Source organism: Somniosus microcephalus, chromosome 1, assembly GCF_052327205.1.
Source record: "Somniosus microcephalus isolate GS21.2 chromosome 1, FLI_Smic_1.0, whole genome shotgun sequence".
In the NCBI taxonomy this organism is placed as follows: domain Eukaryota; kingdom Metazoa; phylum Chordata; class Chondrichthyes; order Squaliformes; family Somniosidae; genus Somniosus; species Somniosus microcephalus.
This window is the reverse complement of record NC_140987.1, coordinates 316,677,323-316,701,547: the sequence shown is the minus strand read 5'-3', so window position 1 is coordinate 316,701,547 and position 24,225 is coordinate 316,677,323. Positions and strand designations below refer to the sequence as shown.

The 24,225-nt window shown below is 46.2% G+C and overlaps 1 protein-coding gene across 1 annotated transcript in view; it reads left to right on the top strand.

Moving 5' to 3' along the window:
* The window catches only part of LOC147124871 (gamma-aminobutyric acid receptor subunit beta-4-like), a 559,637-nt gene that overhangs the window by 512,651 nt on the left and 22,761 nt on the right, over nucleotides 1–24,225 (top strand). The window contains exon 10 of the mRNA XM_085986885.1: nucleotides 10,134–10,381. Coding sequence (XP_085843011.1) covers nucleotides 10,134–10,381 — 248 coding nt within the window. The remainder of the gene's footprint in view (nucleotides 1–10,133; nucleotides 10,382–24,225) is intronic.

Genomic DNA, 24,225 nt, shown 5'->3' with positions numbered 1-24,225 from the left:
GGCGGCTCCCTCTCCCTCCCCGCCGTGCTCTGAGGCGGGAGGAGATGTCTCTGACTTCCAAGGAGCTGGGCCTGGGTGGAGTGCTGAAATGTGCCAATCACTTTCACATTCTGTGCATTTTGCATCTACCTTGCAGTTCTTAGCGAGATGGTTCGTGGAGGAGCAGCACTTGAAACATATGGGCCCTGAAATTAGGATCGGGAGCTTGCCGCGCGTGCAAGCCCCCGATGTGCACTCACCCTGCGCGCCGACATCTGAAGCCCGGGCCTGCTTGCATTTCCTGTCACTGGCCTGGTTCAGATGTCGGCGCGATGTGCTTACCTGATCCAGCGGCGTAGTTAGTGCGATGTGCCGGCTGGGATCAGGTGAGCACTGTGCAGCCAATCAGGGGAGGGGAAACCTCATTCATGAGTTTGAGAGTAAGAACTGTCAAACTCATGAAAAGTATGGGCTGCCAAAACACTAAAACTTTAAATAAAATTTTAAAAAACATCCCACTGATTATATAATCTCTCCCCCTCAGAGTTGGGGTCACTCGGGCCGGGCCTCACAACCGCTCGGCCCGAGACACAGAGCGGGAGAGCGGCAGCGGACGGCCATAAACCGCGCGGCCCTGTAAACTGCTGTTTTACAAAAAAGCCTTGGCAACGCCGGGCCCCCCCCAGCTAGTTAACTATAAATAAGTTTAAAAAAATATTTTAAACAATTAATCAAATTTTTGAAAAAAATAAAAAATTTTAAAATAGGGTCTAAAACTAAACTTACCTTACTGTAAATTCTTTAAAAATAATAAACCTGTGGAAAAGAAAATTCTAAATTGTACTAGAAGACCACTTACCTGTAAAACTAAGTACTTACGTCTGGTTTTTCCACGCGTAAAAACTGGAGGCCTTTACACTTGGGCAACTCTGAAAAAAAAAAGGAATTCAGCGCGCACACGCTGCATCACAAGTCGCAAGCGTTCTGCCTCTTAACCCCTTGGGTCAGAGGACAGGAAATGCCGGTTTTCAGCGCATGCGCTGTGCATGCTGAAAACCGGCAATTCCTCCGGGCACACGCATGAGTACCCCGTCCGTACTCACGCATTGTGACAGGAATTACTGGGCCATTGAGTTCTCTTTGAGGTACTGTTTGCGGTCTTCCAGGGACTTCTCTCTGAAGCCTCTGCACTTCTTTAATGGATGGGGTTTGTTGTGGATGGGGCATTGTTTGCTCATATCCTCAGATTTCTTCTGATCCCTTGTGTTCTCAGTTGAAGACACTTGCATTTTGTGAACAGATATTGGTGTCTTTCCATGTCTGTCAAACTTGTCTCTTCTGGCAAGTGCTGTGTGGGAGGAAAAGAAGTTGAAGCTGGGGTCTGTCCTGGCTTTGGCTTCTCTACGAATGAAGTTGGCAAACACAGAGAATGGAGGGAAGGTAACATTGTACTCTAGCTTGAACCTTGACGCGAATGATGTCCACTTCTCCTGCAGATTGAATGGAAGCTTCTCAACGATGGGACCTACCCCTCTGGAAGTGTCCAAGTACGATAGGCCAGGTAGGTAGCCATCCTGCTTTGCAGTTTCAAGTTCCAACAGCAGATCTCCAAGGTCACGGAGCTTCTGGGGTTCCTTATTTGTCAACTTCGGAAAGTTGTCCAACCTGGCAAAGAGAGCCCTTTCAATGACTTCAGGCGAACTGTAGCTTTCTTCCAGCCTCGCCTAAGCCATCATCAACCCAGCTGGCGGATGTCTCACATTGACTGCTTTTATCCTGCGCGCCTGTTCGGCAGACTCTGGGCCGAGCCATTTGGTAAGGAAGTCGAGCTCTTCTGCTGCCGACAGGTCTAGGCCCGATATGGCACCGTGGAAGGAGGACTTCCAGGCCCAATAATTCTCTGGTTTATCATCAAACATGGTTAACCCTGTAGTCACCAGCTGGCTGCGTGCAAGGTATTTGACAAGGTCTTATGTGGTGGGGCCTATGCCATGGTCGCCTTGAGTAGGTGCTCTGCTGGGGGTCTCGAGGAAACGAGAGGAGGTTTGCTGCTGACTTACTCTCTTCAGCGCTCCATTCCTCTGCTCGGTGTCCTCTGTTTCGTGGGGGAGGATCCTGTGCCTTGGGGCACGCAGTCCATTTTGAACTTGGTTGGTGACATGGGGCATGTTATATGGTGTGCTTGAGTCTGTAGAGATGTGCGGGTCTTCCTCTCTCTCTCTCGTAAACTGTGTGTCAGCTTGGTCGCTCACATAGTCTGTGGTGCGCTGTAGTCGACTCTGACGTGGAACGGGAATTGGAACTTTGTTAGCTGACTCAGGATCAGCTTCCATTAAAGCTGCCTCCAATATTTGTGCCTCAGTTAATGCAACATCTTTCTCTTTTTCTTCCTGCAGGGCGTCTAATGTGGCTTGGAGACGGGCCCGTTCAACTTTTATTTCTATTTCTTTCTTGGCATAAACTGCTCTGGCTTGGGCCGCTTCTGTCTTGGCTCGTGCTCTGGCGATGGCCATACTAGCCCCAGAACCGGCTGATGACCTAGAACCGGCTAATGATTTGTAGTAACGAGAGCTTATAGACAGATTGTCACATTCTTCAGTTTCATCTAACTGTTTAAAGTCTTCCACTTGCTGAGTAGTGTTTTTGGTATTAACTTCTGCCATGATGATGTGAGGTAAGTGTGGTGTACAAGGTGAAGAGTTAAGCTGGCTATGTCGTGATGACTTACTTTGCACCTAGATGACAGCCACTTAACTCTTGAGTACTTGCTGCTCCACGTGAAGGGTCTCATCTCTTCACAGCTAGCCGTATTGCTGTCTTTTCACAGTATTGGTCTCACTAGATGTAACGCCTATACAGCTATCCAGTCAGCTAAAGACACATTCAAATAACTCCTCGAGAAGCAGGGTGCTGTTTTGAAGCTTTACTTGAATAAAAGTGTGAAACTGTAAACAAAGACAAAGTATGTTTTGTACACAGAGGTAAGTACTATACATTAGATGTTAAATAAGATGCAAAAACATGTTTATGGAAACAGAATAGACTGCTTAACAAAGATAAGTAGGTACCTGTATAAGTAAATAGCACTGAAGCTAACCCTAAGTAGCTAGCAGCTAATAAACTTCTTATTGACAAAGTATTGTCAAAATACTATACTACAAGGTCGTTATTATGTTACCAAACAAGGATACTCACAGACATTGTGTCTTGCCTAGCGTATAAGGAAGGATGGAGGAGGATAGAAAACAAGTTGCCACACTTGGACCTTGTTCACAACTGAGAAAACACTTCCTTGAACAATACTTCCGGTGCAGACAGGAAGAAGGTCAAATAACACACTGCAATACAATAACTACCACTAGGGGCATGACCTACATCTAACAAGTCCAGAACAAAATCCATGGTCCATCTTCCAGACACAACCCATAATACCCATGCTCCATGGTCCAGACACATCCCATAATACCAATAGTACAGGGTCCAGACACATCCCCATAATAGCCATAGTCCATGGCCCAGACACATTCCATAATAGCCATAGTCCATGGCCCAGACACATCCCATAATACCCATGCTCCATAGTCGAGACATATCCCATAATACCAATGCTCCATGGTCCAGACATATCACATAATACCAATTGTGCATGGTCCAGGCACATCCCATAATAGCCATAGTCCATGGTCCAGACACATCCCATAATACCCATGGACCAGGCACATCCCATAATACCCATGGTCCAGGCACATCCCATAATACCCATGGTTCATGCCCCAGACAAATCCCATAATACCCATGCTCCAAGGTCCAGACACATCCCATAATACCCATGCTCCATGGTCCAGGCACATCCCATAATACCCATGCTCCATGGTCCAGACACATCCCATAATACCCATGCTCCATGGTCCAGACACATCCCATAATACCCATGGTCCATGGTCCAGACACATCCCATAATACCCATGGTCAATGGTCCAGGCACATTCCATAATACCCATGGTCCATGTCCCAGACACATTCCATAATACCCATGGTCCATCGCCCAGACACATCCCACAATACCCATGGTCCAGATACATCCCATAATACCCATGGTCCATCGCCCAGACACATCCCATAATACCCATGGTCCATGGTCCAGACACATCCCATAATACCCATGGTCCATCGCCCAGACACATCCCATAATACCCATGCTCCATGGTCCAGACACATCCCATAATACCCATGGTCCATGGTCCAGACACATCCCATAATACCCATGGTCCATGGTCCAGATACATCCCATAATACCCATAGTCCATGGCCCAGGCACAACCCATAATACCCATGGCCCAGACACATCCCATAATACCCATGGTCCATGGTCCAGACACATCCCATAATACCAATAGTACAGGGTCCAGACACATCCCATAATAGCCATAGTCCATGGCCCAGACACATCCCATAATACCCATGCTCCATAGTCGAGACATATCCCATAATACCAATGCTCCATGGTCCAGACACATCACATTATACCAATTGTGCATGGTCCAGGCACATCCCATAATAGCCATAGTCCATGGTCCAGACACATCCCATAATACCCATGGTCCAGGCACATCCCATATTACCCATGGTTCATGCCCCAGACAAATCCCATAATACCCATGCTCCAAGGTCCAGACACATCCCATAATACCCATGCTCCATGGTCCAGACACATCCCATAATACCCATGCTCCATGGTCCAGACACATCCCATAATACCCATGGTCCATGGTCCAGACACATCCCATAATACCCATGGTCAATGGTCCAGGCACATTCCATAATACCCATGGTCCATGTCCCAGACACGTCCCACAATACCCATGGTCCATGGTCCAGATACATCCCATAATACCCATGGTCCATCGCCCAGGCACATCCCATAATACCCATGGTCCAGACACATCCCATAATACCCATGGTCCATCACCCAGACACATCCCATAATGCCCATGGTCCATGGTCCAGACACATCCCATAATACCCATAGTCCATCGCCCAGACACATCCCATAATACCCATGCTCCATGGTCCAGACACATCCCATAATACCCATGGTCCATGGTCCAGATACATCCCATAATACCCATGGTCCATGGTCCAGACACAACCCATAATACCCATGGCCCAGACACATCCCATAATACCCATGGTCCATGGTCCAGATAATTCCCATAATATCCATAGTCCCAGACAAATCCCATAATACCCATAGCCCAGACACATCCCATAATGCCCATGCTCCATGGCCCAGACACATCCCATAATACCCATGCTCCATGGTCCAGACACATCCCATAATAACCATGCTCCATGGTCCAGACACATCCCATAATACCCATGGTCCATGGTCCAGGCACATCCCATAATACCCATGGTCCATGGTCCAGACACATCCCATAATACCCATGGTCCAGGGTCCAGACACATCCCATAATAACTATGGTCCATGGTCCAGGCACATCCCATAATACCCATGGTCCATGGTCCAGACATATCCCATAATACCCATGCTCCACGGTCCAGACACATCCCATAATACCCATGGTCCATGGTCCAGACACATCCCATAATACCCATGGTCCAGACACATCCCAGAATACCTATGGTCCAGACACATCCCATAATACCCATGGTCCAGACACATCCCATAATACTCATGGTCCAGACACATCCCATAATACCCATGCTCCATGGTCCAGACACATCCCATAATACCCATGCTCCATGGTCCAGACCCATCCCATAATACCCATGGTCCATGGTCCAGGCACATCCCATAATACCCATGGTCCATGGTCCAGACACATCCCATAATACCCATGCTCCACGGTCCAGACACATCCCATAATACCCATGGTCCATGGTCCAGACACATCCCATAATACCCATGGCCCATGGTCCAGACACATCCCATAATACAAATGGTCCAGACACATCCCATAATACCCATGGTCCATCGTCCAGACACATCCCATAATACCCATGGCCCAGACACATCCCATAATACCCACCTTGTGTTATAAAGATCTTTCCCCAGCTACTCTCCTCCTTCCCTGAGCTCTGGTGATTCCCCAGTTCAGGCAGCACCAGCTGCCCCAATCCTGGGGCTAATTGTGATGCTGGAGCCTGGGCCATGGGCTTGTCAGCCTGGTGGGGCAGAATCAGCACCAAGCCTCACCCTGGGCCCCCCGACATCCAGACACGTGCACGATTGAGCACTTGAAGAAAGTTCGGGAGTGGGAACTGTAATGATATCAGCAAATAGAGATTGTATTTGCCTGTTTGATTATGATGCCTACCAGCATGTTTGCATGTATTGATTGCTTGTGCCTGACCAGCAGAGGGCATGTGACTGAGACAAGCAAGGCAGTTGAGTTTAGTTTCAGTTTCGTTCTAGATGCATCACTAGCAGGGTGTCTCCTGAAATGCTGTATAAAGAGTTGAACAGACTTTAGATTAAAACTCATTCTCTTTCATAAATGTCTCATCATTGAACCCACAAAGAAATCAATACATGGTGTCAGAAGTGATTGAAAGAGATGAAGAGAAAAAATCTGAAGTTAAATCAGCTCTCCACAGATTAGCAAGCCAAAAGAGAACATCGTTACTTACCATTAGAGAATAGCTAACGAAGTGAAAAATGGAAGGTTTACTCCCACCGGCGACACTTCAGTTGACAGGTAATGTGGCTGAAAATTGGAGAAGGTTCAAACAACGTGTGGGGTTGTATTTATCAGCAATCGGAGCTGACGGGAAAAGTAATAAAAGGAAATCGTCACTGTTCTTACATGTCGTGGGTGATGAAGCACTGGAGGTGTATAATAACTTCACATTCGCTGCTAATGGAGACAAAATGAAGCTAGATAAAATAATGGAACAGTTTGAGGCCTACTGCATACCTAAACGTAACATGACGTTTGAGAGGCACAGATTTTTCACATGTGTACAGAAAACGGGAGAGACTATTGATCAGTATGTGACTGAACTGAGAAACAGAAGCAAATCGTGTGAATTTGGGGGACTGACAGACTCGCTGATAAAAGACAGACTGGTGTGTGGTATTCCAGATAATGGTCTAAGGGAAAGACTGCTAAGAGAGCAAATCTAGACCTGGGAAAAGCCATAGCACTGTGTAGGGCTACAGAGACTGTGAAGTTGCAGGCAAAGGAGCTGTTCAGTGACAATAGCTGCAACGTGGATGCAGTGAGAAAGAACGGATACAAACCGTTTAACAAAAAGAGCGCCAATGTGAAAAAAGAGGCGTGGCCAGCGAATGAAAATGAAAGGGACAATCGAAAGTCATGTAGTCGATGCGGTACACAGCATCCACCAAGAAAGTGTCCAGCATATGGAAAAACATGCAATAGTTGCAACAAAAACAAACATTATGCCCGTTGCTGCAAGAACCAAGTGCAACAAAGCAAGGTCCATGCAGTAGATGAAAGCGACATAGAGGAGTTCAATGTAGATGTCGTGTCTGAAAACATAAAAGAAGACAAAAGAGACTGGATGTTGACACTAAAAGTGAATGACATACATATTCCATTTAAATTGGATGCTGGAGCACAAGTTAATGTGATATCAGAGACTGATTTTAAGAAAATTAGACCCAGACCAAAGATACATGGAATAAAAGTGAAAGTGACAGGATACTCAGGTGCTGATATACCAGTGAAAGGAACATGCATTGTCAAAGTAACACACAAGGACAGAAAGTACACGCTAGCATTAATCATGGTGCCAAAGGATGTGCAAGCCATACTAGGTTTAAAAGCCTGTGAGAGACTGAACCTGGTAAAGAGAGTCCTCGTTGTGGAAAGCGAAGGAGAGACAGTCTATGATGAACTGAATGTTGCGTACACACCGGGTAAGCTGATGTATACAGCAGACACGTTGTCCAGAGCTGTTGACCCAAGTGAGCCCGCAAACACCACAATGGATGAAAAAGTGAACGCCTACGTGGACATGATCACAAATGCACTGCCCACAGCAGATGCAAAAATGGAGCTCATAAAGACTGAGACAAACAAAGATGAAACAATGAGACGCCTGAGGAAAAGCATCTTGGATGGATGGCCCAACATGAAGCAAGACTGCTCACCTGACATGGCAGAGTACTGGAACTGCAGGGCGGAACTATCAGTGGTCGAAGACATCATCTACAAAGGAAGTAAAATAGTTATCCCAAAGAGTCTGAGAAAAGAGATGTTAAAAAAGATCCATGGAGGACATCTGGGAATCGAAAAGTGTAAGAAAAGAGCACGAGAGGTGATGTACTGGCCACGAATCAACCAAGATGTGACAAATGAGGTGTCAAACTGCACAATATGCCTGAAATATCGAGCAAGCAATCCGGTAGAACCACTAAAGCCACACCCAGCACCAGACAGACCTTACCAGAAGGTAGGCGCTGACCTATTTGTATGTCAAGGGAAGGACTATCTTGTAGTCACAGACTATTACTCCCTGTATCCAGAGGTTTGTAGACGGTACACCACCACTGCAGATGCTGTGATAACATGTATGAAAGCCATATTCTCCAGACATGGCGTGGCAAGCGAGGTCTTCACAGACAACGGACCTCAGTTTTACAATGCAAGTTTCCGACACTTTGCCAAACAGTGGGACTTTGTCCACACAACGTCAAGTCCTCACTATCCACAGTCCAATGGACTAGTGGAAAAATCGGTCCAGACAGTGAAAAGACTGATGTACAAGGCAAAAGACAGTGGAACTGACTTCTACCAAAGCATGCTTGTATACCGCACAACGCCGCTCAAGTGTGGTAAGTCACCAGCCCAACTCCTGATGGGACGTCGGCTAAGGTCAAACCTACCCATCCCGGAGAACCTCCTGAAAACAAAAGAGGGGGAGAAAGTGAGGAAGTTCAAAGAACAACAGAAAGAAAAGCAAAAGTGACAGAGGAACACAAAACCTACCTGAACTCCACACTGGTGACCAAGTAAGGTTGAAAGACAAAACAATCACATGGACTCAGAAGGGATCTGTCCTGAGTGAAGTTCAACCAAGATCATACTCCATTCAGACAGATGAGGGTGCTGTTCTGAGAAGAAATCGTCGAGATCTTCTCATGGGACCAGCCACAGCAGGTCAAGAGACTGATACTGTTGAACAACCTGATCACACAGCTGAGAAACCATCATCTGAGGCAACAACTCAGATTCAAGGACAATCAATCAGAAAATCCTCAAGACACGTGAAGCCTCCTGAGAGACTCATTGAGCAAATTTAAGGACTATTGTTATAGAAGGAAGTAATGTTATCTTATTCTTTCTTCAAGTTCTAGTGTATTGACATATTTCATGTGAACACACAAAGCAAGGTTAAAAAACCTTGATCATGATAATGATAATGTAAGTTCATTAAGTGTTACAGTTAAAATGCAGATTAATACAAAGAAAACATGTTGTTAGTTAAAAGTAAAATACTTTTGTTTTAAGAAAAGGAGATGTAATGATATCAGCAAATAGAGATGGTATTTGCCTGTTTGATTATGATGCCTACCAGCATGTTTGCATGTATTGATTGCTTGTGCCTGACCAGCAGAGGGCATGTGACCGAGACAAGCAAGGCAGTTGAGTTTAGTTTCAGTTTCGTTCTAGATGCATCACTAGCAGGGTGTCTCCTGAAATGCTGTATAAAGAGTTGAACAGACTTTAGATTAAAACTCATTCTCTTTCATAAATGTCTCGTCATTGAACCCACAAAGAATTCAATACAGGAACCCTGGCTGATCTTACTTGCCCTACACTATAACAGTGACTACACTTTGAAAGTACTTCATTGGCTATGAAGTGCTTTGGGGCATCCTGAGGTTGAGAAAGGCGCTGTAGAAATGCAAGTTCTTTAGTTCCCTTTCCTTGCCTGAGGAACTGAGTTCAGTTGTTGTGCCCCAATGCTAACGGGCTAGGATCTGCACAGACTGGGGATTGAACCTGGGACAAGTGGCCCTGTACATTTCAGTCCCACACGGGCCCTGCGTTAACCCAGCTCTGCTGAGGGACAACCTGTCTGCTCTGACTTAATTGCAAATCAAAAATTCAAAAACCGATTTGATTTTTTCAACATTCTTCACCTTGTCTCCGTTGCAGGAGTCACGACTGTGCTCACCATGACCACAATCAACACCCACCTGCGGGAAACCCTTCCCAAGATCCCTTATGTCAAAGCCATTGACATCTACCTGATGGGCTGCTTCGTGTTTGTTTTTCTGGCCTTGCTGGAATATGCCTTCGTCAATTACATTTTCTTCAGCAAAGTGCCATTGCAGCAGAAGAAACTGACGGGGAAAAACAACAGCAAGAACAACACGGAGAGGGGCAGACTCGGGAACAGCAGGGTGAGTGTGACACTGTTGGTGAGATGAGCGCTCTCAATGAATGAATGTTATTCAGCTCTGGGTGGCAAACTGTGCCCGCTTGTAGACCATGGATTGTGGATTGTGGAATTTGGATTCTGGATTGTGGACTGTGGATTGTGTATTGTGTATTGTGGACTGTGGATTGTGGATTGTGGATTGTGGACTGTGGATTGTGGATTGTGCCCGATTGTGGATTGTGGATTGTGCCCGATTGTGGATTGTGCCCGATTGTGGATTGTGGATTGTGCCCGATTGTGGATTGTGGATTGCGGATTGAGCCCAATTGTGGATTGTGGATTGTGAACTGTGGAATGTAGATTGTGGATTGTGGATTGTGCCCGATTGTGGATTGTGCCCGATTGTGGATTGTGCCCGATTGTGGATTGTGGATTGTGCCCGATTGTGGATTGTGCCCGATTGTGGATTGTGGACTGTGCCCGATTGTGGATTGTGGATTGCGGATTGAGCCCAATTGTGGATTGTGGATTGTGAACTGTGGAATGTAGATTGTGGATTGTGGATTGTGCCCGATTGTGGATTGTGCCCGATTGTGGATTGTGGATTGTGCCCGATTGTGGATTGTGCCCGATTGTGGATTTTGGATTGTGCCCGATTGTGGATTGTGCCCGATTGTGGATTGTGCCCGATTGTGGATTGTGGACTGTGCCCGAATGTGGATTGTGGAATGTGGATTGTGCCCGATTGTGGATTGTGCCCAATTGCGGACTGTGGATTGTGGATTGTAGACTGTGGACTGTGGACTGTGGATTGTGGATTCTGGATTGTGGATTTGGATTGTGGATTTTGGATTGTGCCCGATTGTGGATTGTGCCCAAGTGTTGATCATGGATTATGGATTGTGCCTGATTGTGGATTGTGCCTGATTGTGGATTGTGGATTGAGCCTGATTGCAGATTATGGATTGTAGATTGTGGATTGTGCCTGATTGTGGACTGTGGATTGTGGATTGTGGAATGTGGATGGTGCCCGATTGTAGATTGTGGATTGTGGAATGTGCCTGATTGTGGATTGTGCCCGAATGTGGGTTGTGGATTGTGGATTGTGGACTGTGGATTGTGGATTGTGCCCGATTGTGGACTGTGGATTTTGCCCGATTGTGGACTGTGGATTGTGGATTGTGGATTGTGGATTGTGGACTGTGAATTGTGGACTGTGGATTGTGCCCGATAGTGGATTGTGGCTTTTGAATTGTGGATTGTGGACTGTGGATTGTGGACTGTGGATTGTGGACTGTGGACTGTGAATTGTGGATTGTGCCCGATTCTGGATTGTGGATTGTTGATTTTGCACAATTGTGGATTGTGGATTGTGGACTGTGAATTGTGGACTGTGGATTGTGAATTGTGCCTGATAGTGGATTGTGGCTTTTGAATTGTGGACTGTGGACTGTGGATTGTGGACTGCGGACTGTGGATTGTGGATTGTGGATTGTGCACGATTGTGGATTCTGGATTCTGGACGATTATAGATTGTGGATTGTGGATTGTGGACTGTGGATTGTGGATTGTGCCCGATTGTGATCTGTGGATTGTGCCCGATTGTGGATTGTGGATTGTGGACTGTGGGTTGTGGGTTGTGGATTGTGGATTGTGCCCGATTGTGGATTGTGCCCGATTGTGGATTGTTGATTTTGCATAATTGTGGATTGTGGATTGTGGCCGATTGTAGATTGTGGACTGTGGATTGTGGACTGTGGGTTGTGGATTCTGCCCGATTGTGGATTGTGCCCGATTGTGGATTGTGTACTGTGGATTGTGGATTGTGTACTGTGGATTGTGGATTGTGGATTGTGCCCGATTGTGAATTGTTTATTTTGCACATTTGTGGCTAGTGGATTGTGGACAGTAGACTGTGGACTGTGGATTTTGGATTGTGCCCGATTGTGGATTGTGGATTGTGGCCGGTTGTAAATTGTGGACTCTGGATTGTGGTTTGTAGATTGTGGATTGTGGACTGTGGATTGTGCCCGATTGTGGAATGTGCCCGATTGTGGATTGTGCCTGAATGTGGGTTGTGGATTGTGGGATGTGGATTGTGCCCAATTGTGAATTGTGGATTGTGGATTGTGGACTGTGGACTGCAGAATGTGGATTGTGCCTGATTGTGGATTGTGGATTGTGAATTGTGAATTGTGGATTGTGGATTGTCCCTGATTGTGGATTGTGGATAGTGGATTGTGGACTGTGGATTGTGGATTGTGCCTGATTTTGGATTGTGGATTGTGGCCGATTGTAGATTGTTGACTGTGGATTGTGGATTGTAGATTGTGGACTGTGGGTTGTGGATTGTGCCCGATTGTGGATTGTGGACTGTGGATAGTGGATTGTGGACTGTGGATTGTGGATTGTGGATTGTGCCCGATTGTGGATTGTGGATTGTGCCCAATTGTGGATTATGGATTGATGATTTTGCACAATTGTGGATTGTGGATTGTGCCCGATTGTGGATTCTGGATTCTGCCCGTATGTGGATTGTGGATTGTGGCCGGTTGTAAATTGTGGACTCTGGATTGTGGATTGTGGATTGTGGATTGTGGACTGTGGATTGTGGATAGTGCCTGATTGTGGAATGTGCCCGATTGTGGATTGTGCTTGAATGTGGGTTGTGGATTGTGGGATGTGGATTGTGCCCAATTGTGGATTGTGGATTGTGGACTGCAAAATGTGAATTGTGGATTGTGCCCGATTGTGGATTGTGGATTGTGAATTGTGAATTGTGGATTGTGGAATGTCCCCGATTGTGGATTGTGGATTGTGGATTGTGCCTGATTGTAGATTGTTGACTGTGGATTGTGGATTGTAGATTGTGGACTGTGGATAGTGGATTGTGCCTGATTGTGGATTGTGGACTGTGGATAGTGGATTGTAAAATGTGGATTGTGGATTGTGCCCGATTGTGGATTGTGCCCAATTGTGGATTGTGGATTGTTGATTTTGCACAATTGTGGATTGTGCCCGATTGTGGATTGTGGATTCTGCCCGTATGTGGATTGTGGATTGTGCCCAAGTGTTGATTTTGCACAATTGTGGATTGTGGATTGTGCCCGATTGCAGATTGTGGATTGTGCCCGATTGTGGATTGTTGATTTTGCACAATTGTCGATTGTGGATTGTGAAATGTGCCCGATTGTGAATTGTGGACTATGGACTGTGGATTGTGCACGATTGTGGATTGTGGATTCTGCCCAATTGTGGATTGAGGATTGTGGATTGTGCCCGATTGTGAATTGTGGATTGTGGACTGTGGATTGTGGAATGTGCCTGATTGTGGATTGTGGACTGTGGATTGTGGATTGTGGAATGTGCCCGATTGTGGATTGTGGACTGGATTGTGGATTGTGCCCGATTGTGGATTGTGGACTGTGGATTGTGGACTGGATTGTAGATTGTGGATTGTGCCCGATTGTGGATTATGGATTGTCCCTGATTGTGGATTGTGGACTGTGGATTGTGGATTGTGCCTGATTTTGGATTGTGGATTGTGGAGTGTGGATTGTGGATTGTGCCTGATTTTGGATTGTGGATTGTGGCCGATTGTAGATTGTTGACTGTGGATTGTGGATTGTATATTGTGGACTGTGGATTGTGGATTGTGCCCGATTGTGGATTGTGGATTTTGAATTGTGGATTGTGGACTGTGGACTGTGGATTGAGTCCGATTGTGGATTGTGGATTTTGCCCGATTGTGGATTGTGCATTGTGCCCGATCGTAGATTGTGGTTTGTGCCCAATTGTGGATTGTGGACTGTGGATTGTGCCTGATTGTGGATTGTGGTTTGTGCCCGATTGTGGATTGTGGACTGTGGATTCTGCCCGATTGTGGATTGTGGACTGGATTGTGGATTGTGCCCAATTGTGGATTGTGGATGGGATGTGGTTTGTGGACTGTGGATTGTGCCCGATTGTGGACTGGATTGTGGATTGTGGATTGTTCCCGATTGTGGGTTGTGGACTGGATTGTGGATTGTGGATTGTCCCCGATTGTGGATTTTGGATTGTGGACTGTGGCTTATCGATTGTTGATTGTGGATTGTAGATTGTGGACTGTGGATTGTGGATTTTGAATTGTGGATTGAGGAATGTGGATTCTGGATTCTGGATTCTGGACTGTGGATTGTGGACTGTGGATTGTGGATTGTGGCCTATGGATTGTGTATTGTGGATTGTGGACTGTAGATTGTGTCCGATTGTGGATTGTGGATTTTGCCCGATTGTGGATTGTGCCCGATCGTAGATTGTGGATTGTGCCCAATTGTGGATTGAGGGCTTTGGATTGTGGATTGTGGTTTGTGCCCGATTGTGGATTGTGGACTGTGGATTGTGCCCGATTATAGATTGTGGATTGTGGATTGTGCCCAATTGTGGATTGTGGATTGTGGACTGTGGACTGTGGATTGTGGATTGTGCCCAATTGTGGATTATGGACTGTGGATTGTGGACTGTGGACTGTGGATTGTGGATTGTGGATTTGTCCCAATGTGGATTGTGGATTGTGGATTGTGCCCAATTGTGGATTGTGGATTGTGGACTGTGGACTGTGGATTGTGGATTGTGCCCAATTGTGGATTGTGGACTGTGGATTGTGGACTGTGGATTGTGGACTGTGGATTGTGGACTGTGGATTGTGGACTGTGGATTGTGGATTGTGGACTGTGGATTGTGCCCGATTATAGATTGTGGATTGTGGATTGTGCCCAATTGTGGATTGTGGATTGTGGACTGTGGACTGTGGATTGTGGATTGTGACCGATTGTGGATTGTATACTGTGGATTGTGGACTGTAGATTTTGATTTTGTGAATTGTGGACTGTGGATTGTGGATTGTGGACTGTGGATTGAGGATTGTGGACTGTTGTTTGTGGACTGTGGAATTTGGATTGTGATCTGTAGCCTGTGGAGTTTGGATCGAGGATTGTGGATTGTGGACTGTGGATTGTGGACTGTGGATTGTGGACTGTGGACTGTGGATTGTGGACTGTGGATTGTGGATTGTGCCCGATTGTGGATTGTGGACTGTGGATTGTGGTTTGTGCCCGATTGTGGATTGTGAACTGTGGATTGTGGATTGTGCCCGATTGTGGATTGTGGACTGTTCCCGATTGTGATTGTGCCCGATTGTGGATTGTGGTTTGGGCCCAATTGTGGATTGCGCCCAATTGTGGATTGTGGATTTTGGATTGTGCCTGATTGTTGATTGTGGATTGTGGATTGTGGATTGTGCCCAATTGTGGATTGCGCCCGATTGTGGATTGTGCCAATTGTTGATTGTGGATTGTGCCCGATTGTGGATTGTGGACTGCGGATTGTGGATTGTGGATTCTGGATTCTGGATTGCGGATTTTGAATTGTGGATTGTGGATTGTGCCCAATTGCAGACTGTGGATTGTGGATTGTAGACTGTGGACTGTGGACTGTGGATTGTGGATTGTGGATTCTGGATTGTGGATTTTGAATTGTGGATTGTGCCCGATTGTGGATTGTGGATTTTGGATTATGCCCAATTGTGGATGGTGCCCGATTATGGATTGTGGACTGTGCCCGATTGTGGATTGTGCCCGAATGTGGGTTGTGTATTGTGGGTTGTGGATTGTGCCCGATTGTGGATTGTGTATTGTGCCCGATTGTGGATTGTGGATTGTGAATTGTGGCTTGTGGATTGTGGATTCTGGATTCTGGATTTTGAATTGTGGATTGTGGATTATGCCCAATTGCGGACTGTGGATTGTGGATTGTAGACTGTGGATTGTGGATTCTGGATTCTGGGTTGTGGATTTTGAATTGTGGATTGTGGATCGTGCCCAATTGTGGATTGTGGATTTTAAATTATGCCCGATTGTGGATTGTGCCTGATTATGGATTATGGATTGTAGATTGTGGATTGTGCTCGATTATGGACTGTGGATTTTGGAATGTGGATGGTGCCCGATTGTAGATTGTGGATTGTGGAATGTGCCCGATTGTGGGTTGTGGATTGTGGACTGTGGATTTTGGAATGTGGATGGTGCCCGATTGTAGATTGTGGATTGTGGAATGTGCCCGATTGTGGGTTGTGGATTGTGGACTGTGGATTTTGCCCGATTGTGGATTTTGCCCGATTGTTGATTGTGGACTGTGGATTATGGATTGTGGACTGTGGATTGTTGATTGTGCCTGATAGTGGATTGTGGACTGTGGACTGTGGATTATGGATTGTGGACTGTGGATTGTGGATTGTGAATTGTGCCCGATTGTGGATTGTGGAATCTGGCCGATTGTAGATTGTGTATTGTGGATTGTGGACTGTGGATTGTGGATTGTGCCGGATTGTGACCTGTGGATTGTGCCCGATTGTGGATTGTTGATTTTGCAAAATTGTGGCTTGTGGATTGTGGCCGATTGTAGACTGTGGACTGTGGATTGTTGACTGTGGATTGTGGATTGTGCCCGATTGTGGATTGTGCCCGATTGTGGATTGTGCTCGATTGTGGATTGTGCCCGATTGTGGATTGTGGATTGTGCCTGAATGTGGGTTGTGGATTGTGGGATATGGATTGTGCCCAATTGTGGATTGTGGACTGTGGACTGCAGAATGTGGATTGTGGATTGTGCCCGATTGTGGATTGTGGATTGTGGATTGTCCCTGATTGTGGATTGTGGATTGTGGATAGTGGATTGTGGACTGTGTATTGTGGATTGTGCCTGATTGTAGATTGTGGATTGTGGCCGATTGTAGATTGTTGACTGTGGATTGTGGATTGTGGACTGTGGATTGTGGATTGTGCCCGATTGTGGATTGTGGACTGTGGATAGTGGACTGTGGACTGTGGATTGTGGATTGTGGATTGTGCCTGATTGTGGATTGTGCCCAATTGTGGATTGTTGATTTTGCACAATTATGGATTGTGGACTGTGCCCGATTGTGGATTGTGGATTCTGCCTGTATGTGGATTGTGGATTGTGCCCAAGTGTTGATTTTTCACAATTGTGGATTGTGCCCGATTGCAGGTTGTGGATTGTTGATTTTGCACAATTGTCGATTGTGGATTGTGAATTGTGCCCGATTGTGAATTGTGAACTATGGACTGTGGATTGTGCACGATTGTGGATTGTGGACTGTGGCTTATCGATTGTTGATTGTGGATTGTAGATTGTTGATTGTGGATTGCGGATTTTGAATTGTGGATTGAGGAATGTGGATTGTGGATTGTGGATTCTGGACTGTGGATTGTGGACTGTGGATTATGGATTGTGGACTGTGGATTGTGGATTGTGCCCGATTGTGGATTGTGGATTTTGAATTGTGGATTGTGGACTGTGGACTGTGGATTGAGTCCGATTGTGGATTGTGGATTTTGCCCGATTGTGGATTGTGGATTATGCCCGATCGTAGATTGTGGATCGTGCCCGATTGTGGATTGAGGGCTTTGGATTGTGGATTGTGGTTTGTGCCCGATTGTGGATTATGGTTTATGCCCGATTGTGGATTGTGGACTGTGGATTCTGCCCGATTGTGGATGGTGGACTGGATTGTGGATTGTGCCCAATTGTGGATTGTGGACTGGATGTGGTTTGTGGACTGTGGATTGTGCCCGATTGTGGATTGTGGACTGAATTGTGGATTGTGGATTGTTCCCGATTGTGGGTTGTGGACTGGATTGTGGATTGTCCCCGATTGTGGATTTTGGATTGTGGACTGTGGCTTATTGATTGTTGATTGTGGATTGTAGATTGTGGACTGTGGATTGCGGATTTTGAATTGTGGATTGAGGAGTGTGGATTCTGGATTCTGGACTGTGGATTGTGGACTGTCGATTGTGGATTGTGGCCTATGGATTGTGTATTGTGGATTGTGGACTGTGGATTGTGTCCGATTGTGGATTGTGGATTTTGCCCGATTGTGGATTGTGCCCGATCGTAGATTGTGGATTGCGCCCAATTGTGGATTGAGGGCTTTGGATTGTGGATTGTGATTTGTGCCCGATTGTGGACTGTGGATTGTGCCCGATTATAGATTGTGGATTGTGGATTGTGCCCAATTGTGGATTGTGGACTGTGGATTGTGGACTGTGGACTGTGGATTGTGGATTGTGCCCAATTGTGGATTATGGACTGTGGATTGTGGACTGTGGACTGTGGATTGTGGATTGTGGATTTGTCCCAATGTGGATTGTGGATTGTGGATTGTGACCGATTGTGGATTGTATACTGTGGATTGTGGACTGTAGATTTTGGATTGTGAATTGTGGACTGTGGATTATGGATTGTGGACTGTGGATTGAGGATTGTGGACTGTTGTTTGTGGACTATGGAATTTGGATTGTGATCTGTGCTCTGTGGAGTTTGGATCGAGGATTGTGGATTGTGGACTGTGGATTGTGGATTGTGGATTGTGGACTGTGGATTGTGGACTGTGGACTGTGGATTGTGGACTGCGGATTGTGCCCGATTGTGAATTGTGGACTGTGGATTGTGGACTGTGGACTGTGCCCGATTGTGGACTCTGCTCGATTGTGGATTGTGGATTTTGTCAAATTGTGGATAGTGGATTGTGAATTGTGGATTGTGCCCAATTTTGGATTGTGGACAGTGGATTGTGGATTTTGGATTGTGGACTGCGGATTGTGGATTGTTGAATGTGGGTTGTTGATTGTGGATTGTGAACTGTGGATTGTGGACTGTAGATTGTGGATTGTGGTCTGTGGATTTTGTATTGTGGACTGTGGATTGTGGACTGTGGATTGTGGATTGTGCCCGATTGTGGATTGTGGATTGTGCCCAATTGTGGATTGTGGATTGTGGTTTGTGCCCAATTGTGGATTATGGATTGTGCCCGATTGTGGACTGTGGATTGTGCCCTATCTTGGTTTGTGGATTGTTGATCTTGCCCAATTGTTGATTGTTGATTGTGAATTGTGCCCAATTTTGGATTGTGGTTTGTGGATTTTGCCCAGTTGTGGTTTGTGGATTGTGCCCAATTGTGGATAGTGGAATGTGAATTGTGGATTGTGCCCAATTTTGGATTGTGGACAGTGGACTGAAGATTGTGGATTGTGAAATATGGCTTGTGGATTGTGGATTGTGGCCTATGGGTTGTGGATTGTGGATTGTGGACTGTGGATTGTGGACTGTGGACTGTGGATTGTGGACTGTGGATTGTGGATTGTGCCCGATTGTGGATTGTGGACTGTGGATTGTGGTTTGTGCCCGATTGTGGATTGTGGACTGTGGATTGTGGATTGTGCCCGATTGTGGATTGTGGACTGTTCCCGATTGTGGATTGTGCCCGATTGTGGATTGTGCCCGACTGTGGATTGTGGATTGGGCCCAATTGTGGATTGCGCCCAATTGTGGATTGTGGATTTTGGATTGTGCCTGATTGTTGATTGTGGATTGTGGATTGTGCCCAATTGTGGTTTGTGCCCGATTGTGGATTGTGCCAATTGTGGATTGTGGATTGTGTATTGTGCCCGATTGTGGATTGTGGATTCTGGATTCTGGATTGTGGATTTTGAATTGTGGATTGTGGATTGTGCCCAATTACAGATTGTGGATTGTAGACTGTGGACTGTGGACTGTGGACTGTGGATTCTGGATTCTGGATTGTGGATTTTGAATTGTGGATTGTGGATCGTGCCCGATTGTGGATTGTGGATTTTGGATTATGCCCAATTGTGGATTGTGCCTGATTGTGGACTGTGGATTGTGGTTTGTGGAATGTGGATGGTGCCCGATTGTGAATGGTGCCCGAATGTGGGTTGTGGATTGTGGGTTGTGGATTGTGGATTCTGGATTCTGGATCTTGTATTGTGGATTGTGGATTGTGCCCAATTGCGGACTGTGGATTGTGGATTGTAGATTGTGGATTGTGGATTGTGGATTCTGGATTTTGAATTGTGGATTGTGGATTGTGCCCAATTGTTGATTATGGATTATGGATTGTGCCTGCTTGTGGATTATGGATTGTAGATTGTGGATTGTGCCCGATTATGGACTGTGGATTTTGGAATGTGGATGGTGCCCGATTGTAGATTGTGGATTGTGGAATGTGCCCGATTGTGGGTTGTGGATTGTGGACTGTGGATTTTGCCCGATTGTGGATTTTGCCCGATTGTGGATTGTGGACTGTGGATTATGGATTGTGGACTGTGGATTGTGCCCAATTGTTGATTATGGATTATGGATTGTGCCTGCTTGTGGATTGTGCCTGATTCTGGATTGTGGATTGAGCCTGATTGTGGATTATGGATTGTAGATTGTGGATTGTGCCCGATTATGGACTGTGGATTTTGGAATGTGGATGGTGCCCGATTGTAGATTGTGGATTGTGGAATGTGCCCGATTGTGGAATGTGCCCGAATGTGGGTTGTGGATTGTGGACTGTGGATTTTGCCCGATTGTGGATTGTGGATTGTGCCCGATTGTGGATTCTGGACTGTGGATTATGGATTGTGGGCTGTGGATAGTGGACTGTGAATTGTGGACTGTGGATTGTTGATTTTGCCCGATAGTGGATTGTGGCTTTTGAATTGTGGATTGTGCCCGATTGTGGACTGTGGATTGTGGATTGTGCCAGATTGTGGATTGTGCCAGATTGTGGATTGTGGACTGTGGACTGTGGATTATGGATTGTGGACTGTGGATTGTGGATTGTGGATTGTGCCCGATTGTGGATTGTGGAATCTGGCCGATTGTAGATTGTGTATTGTGTATTGTGGACTGTGGATTGTGGATTGTGCCGGATTGTGATCTGTGGATTGTGCCCGATTGTGTATTGTGGATTGTGCCCGATTGTGGATTGTGGACTGTGGACTGTGGATTGTGGGTTGTGGATTGTGCCCGATTGTGGATTGTGCCCGATTGTGGATTGTGGACTGTGGACTGTTGATTGTGGGTTGTGGATTGTGGATTGAGCCCGATTGTGGATTGTGCCCGATTGTGTATTGTGGATTGTTGATTTTGCATAATTGTGGCTTGTGGATTGTGACCGATTGTAGACTGTGGACTGTGGATTGCTGACTGTGGATTGTTGACTGTGGATTGTTGACTCTGGATTGTGGATTGTGCCCGATTGTGGATTGTGCTCGATTGTGGATTGTGCCCGATTGTGGATTGTGGAATGTGCCCGATTGTGGATTGTGGATTGTGCCCGATTGTGGATTGTGGAATCTGGCCGATTGTAGATTGTGTATTGTGTATTGTGGACTGTGGATTGTGGATTGTGCCGGATTGTGATCTGTGGATTGTGCCCGATTGTGTATTGTGGATTGTGCCCGATTGTGGATTGTGGACTGTGGACTGTGGATTGTGGGTTGTGGATTGTGCCCGATTGTGGATTGTGCCCGATTGTGGATTGTGGACTGTGGACTGTTGATTGTGGGTTGTGGATTGTGGATTGAGCCCGATTGTGGATTGTGCCCGATTGTGTATTGTGGATTGTTGATTTTGCATAATTGTGGCTTGTGGATTGTGACCGATTGTAGACTGTGGACTGTGGATTGCTGACTGTGGATTGTTGACTGTGGATTGTTGACTCTGGATTGTGGATTGTGCCCGATTGTGGATTGTGCTCGATTGTGGATTGTGCCCGATTGTGGATTGTGGAATGTGCCCGATCGTGGATTGTGGATTGTGCCCAATTATGGATTGTTGATTTTGAACAATTGTGGATTGTGGATTGTGCCCGATTGTGGATTGTGGATTCTGCCCGTATGTGGATTGTGGATTGTGCCCAAGTGTTGATTTTGCACAATTGTGGATTGCGCCCGATTGCAGGTTGTGGATTGTGCCGGATTGTGGTTTGTGGATTGTTGATTTTGCACAATTGTCGATTGTGGATTGTGAATTGTGCCCGATTGTGAATTGTGGACTATGGACTGTGGATTGTGCACGATTGTGGATTCTTCCCGATTGTGGATTGAGGATTGTGGATTGTGCCCGATTGTGGATTGTGGATTGTGGACTGTGGATTGTGGAATGTGCCCGATTTTGTATTGTGCATTGTGTATTGTGCCCGATTGTGGATTGTGGATTCTGCCCGTATGTGGATTGTGGATTGTGCCCAAGTGTTGATTTTGCACAATTGTGGATTGTGGCTTGTGCCTGATTGCAGATTGTGGATTGTGCCCGATTGTGGTTTGTGGATTGTTGATTTTGCACAATTGTCGATTGTGGATTGTGAATTGTGCCCGATTGTGAATTGTGGACTATGGACTGTGGATTCTGCACGATTGTGGATTGTGGATTCTTCCCGATTGTGGATTGATGATTGTGGATTGTGCCCAATTGTGGATTGTGGATTGTGGACTGTGGATTGTGGAATGTGCCCGATTTTGGATTGTGGATTGTGTATTGTGCCTGATTGTGGATTGTGGACTGTGGATTGTGGAATGTGCCAGATTTTGGATTGTGGATTGTGTATTGTGCCTGATTGTGGATTGTGGACTGTGGATTGTGCCCGAATTTGGATTGTGGGCTGTCTATTGTGGATTGTGGATTGTGGATCCTGGATTCTGGAATGTGAATTGTAGATTGTGGATTGTGCCCAATTGCGGACAGTGGGTTGTGGATTGTGGACTGTGGATTGTGCCCAATTGTGGACTGTAGATTGTGCCCGATTGTGGATTGTGCCCGATTGTGGATTATGGATTGTGCCTGATTGTGTATTCTGGATTGTGGATTGTGCCTGATTGTGGATTGTGGATTGAGCCTGATTGTGGATTATGGATTGTGGATTGTGCCTGATTGTGGAATGTGGATTGTGCCTGATTGTGGACTGTGGATTGTGCCTGATTGTGGATGGTGAATTGCGGATTGTGGATTGTAGATGGTGGACTGTTGATTGTGGACTGTGATTTGTGGATTGCGCCCGATTGTGGATTGTGGACTGTGGATTGTGGACTGGATTGTGGATTGTGGATTGTGCCCGATTGTGGATTGTGGACTGGATTGTGGATTGTGCCCGATTGTGGATTGTGGATTGTGGACTGTGGCTTATCGATTGTTGATTGTGGATTGTAGATTGTGGACTGTGGATTGTGGATTGTGAATTGTGGATTGAGGAATGTGGATTGTGGATTCTGGACTGTGGATTGTGGACTGTGGATTGTCGATTGTGGACTGTAGATTGTGGATTGTGGATTTTGAATTGTGGATTGTGGACTGTGGATTGAGTCCGATTGTGGATTTTGCCCGATTGTGGAGTGTGGATTGTGCCCGATCATAGATTGTGGATTGTGCCCGATTGTGGATTGAGGGCTTTGGATTGTGGATTGTGGTTTGTGCCCGATTGTGGATTGTGGACTTTGGATTGTGCCCGATTATAGATTGTGGACTGTGGATTGTGGATTGTGCCCAATTGTGGATTGTGGATTGTGGATTGTGGACTGTGGACTGTGGATTGTGGATTGTGGATTTGTCCCAATTTGGATTGTGGATTGTGACCGATTGTATACTGTGGATTGTGGACTGTAGATTTTGGATTGTGAATTGTGGATTGTGGATTGTGGATTGTGGACTGTGGATACAGGATTGTAGATTGTGGACTGTGGATTGTGGACTGCGGGGTTTGGATTGTGGACTGTGGTCTGTGGAGTTTGGATCGAGGATAGTGGATTGTGGACTGTGGATTGTGGATTGTGGATTGTGCCGATTGTGGATTGTGCCTGATTTTGGATTGTCGACTGTGGTCTGTGGACTTTGGATTGTGGACTGTGGATTGTGGTCTGTGGATTGTCGATTGTGGATTGTGGACTGTGGATAGAGGACTGTAGATTGTGGATTGTGGACTGTGGACTGTGCCCGATTGTGGACTGTGGACTGTGCCCT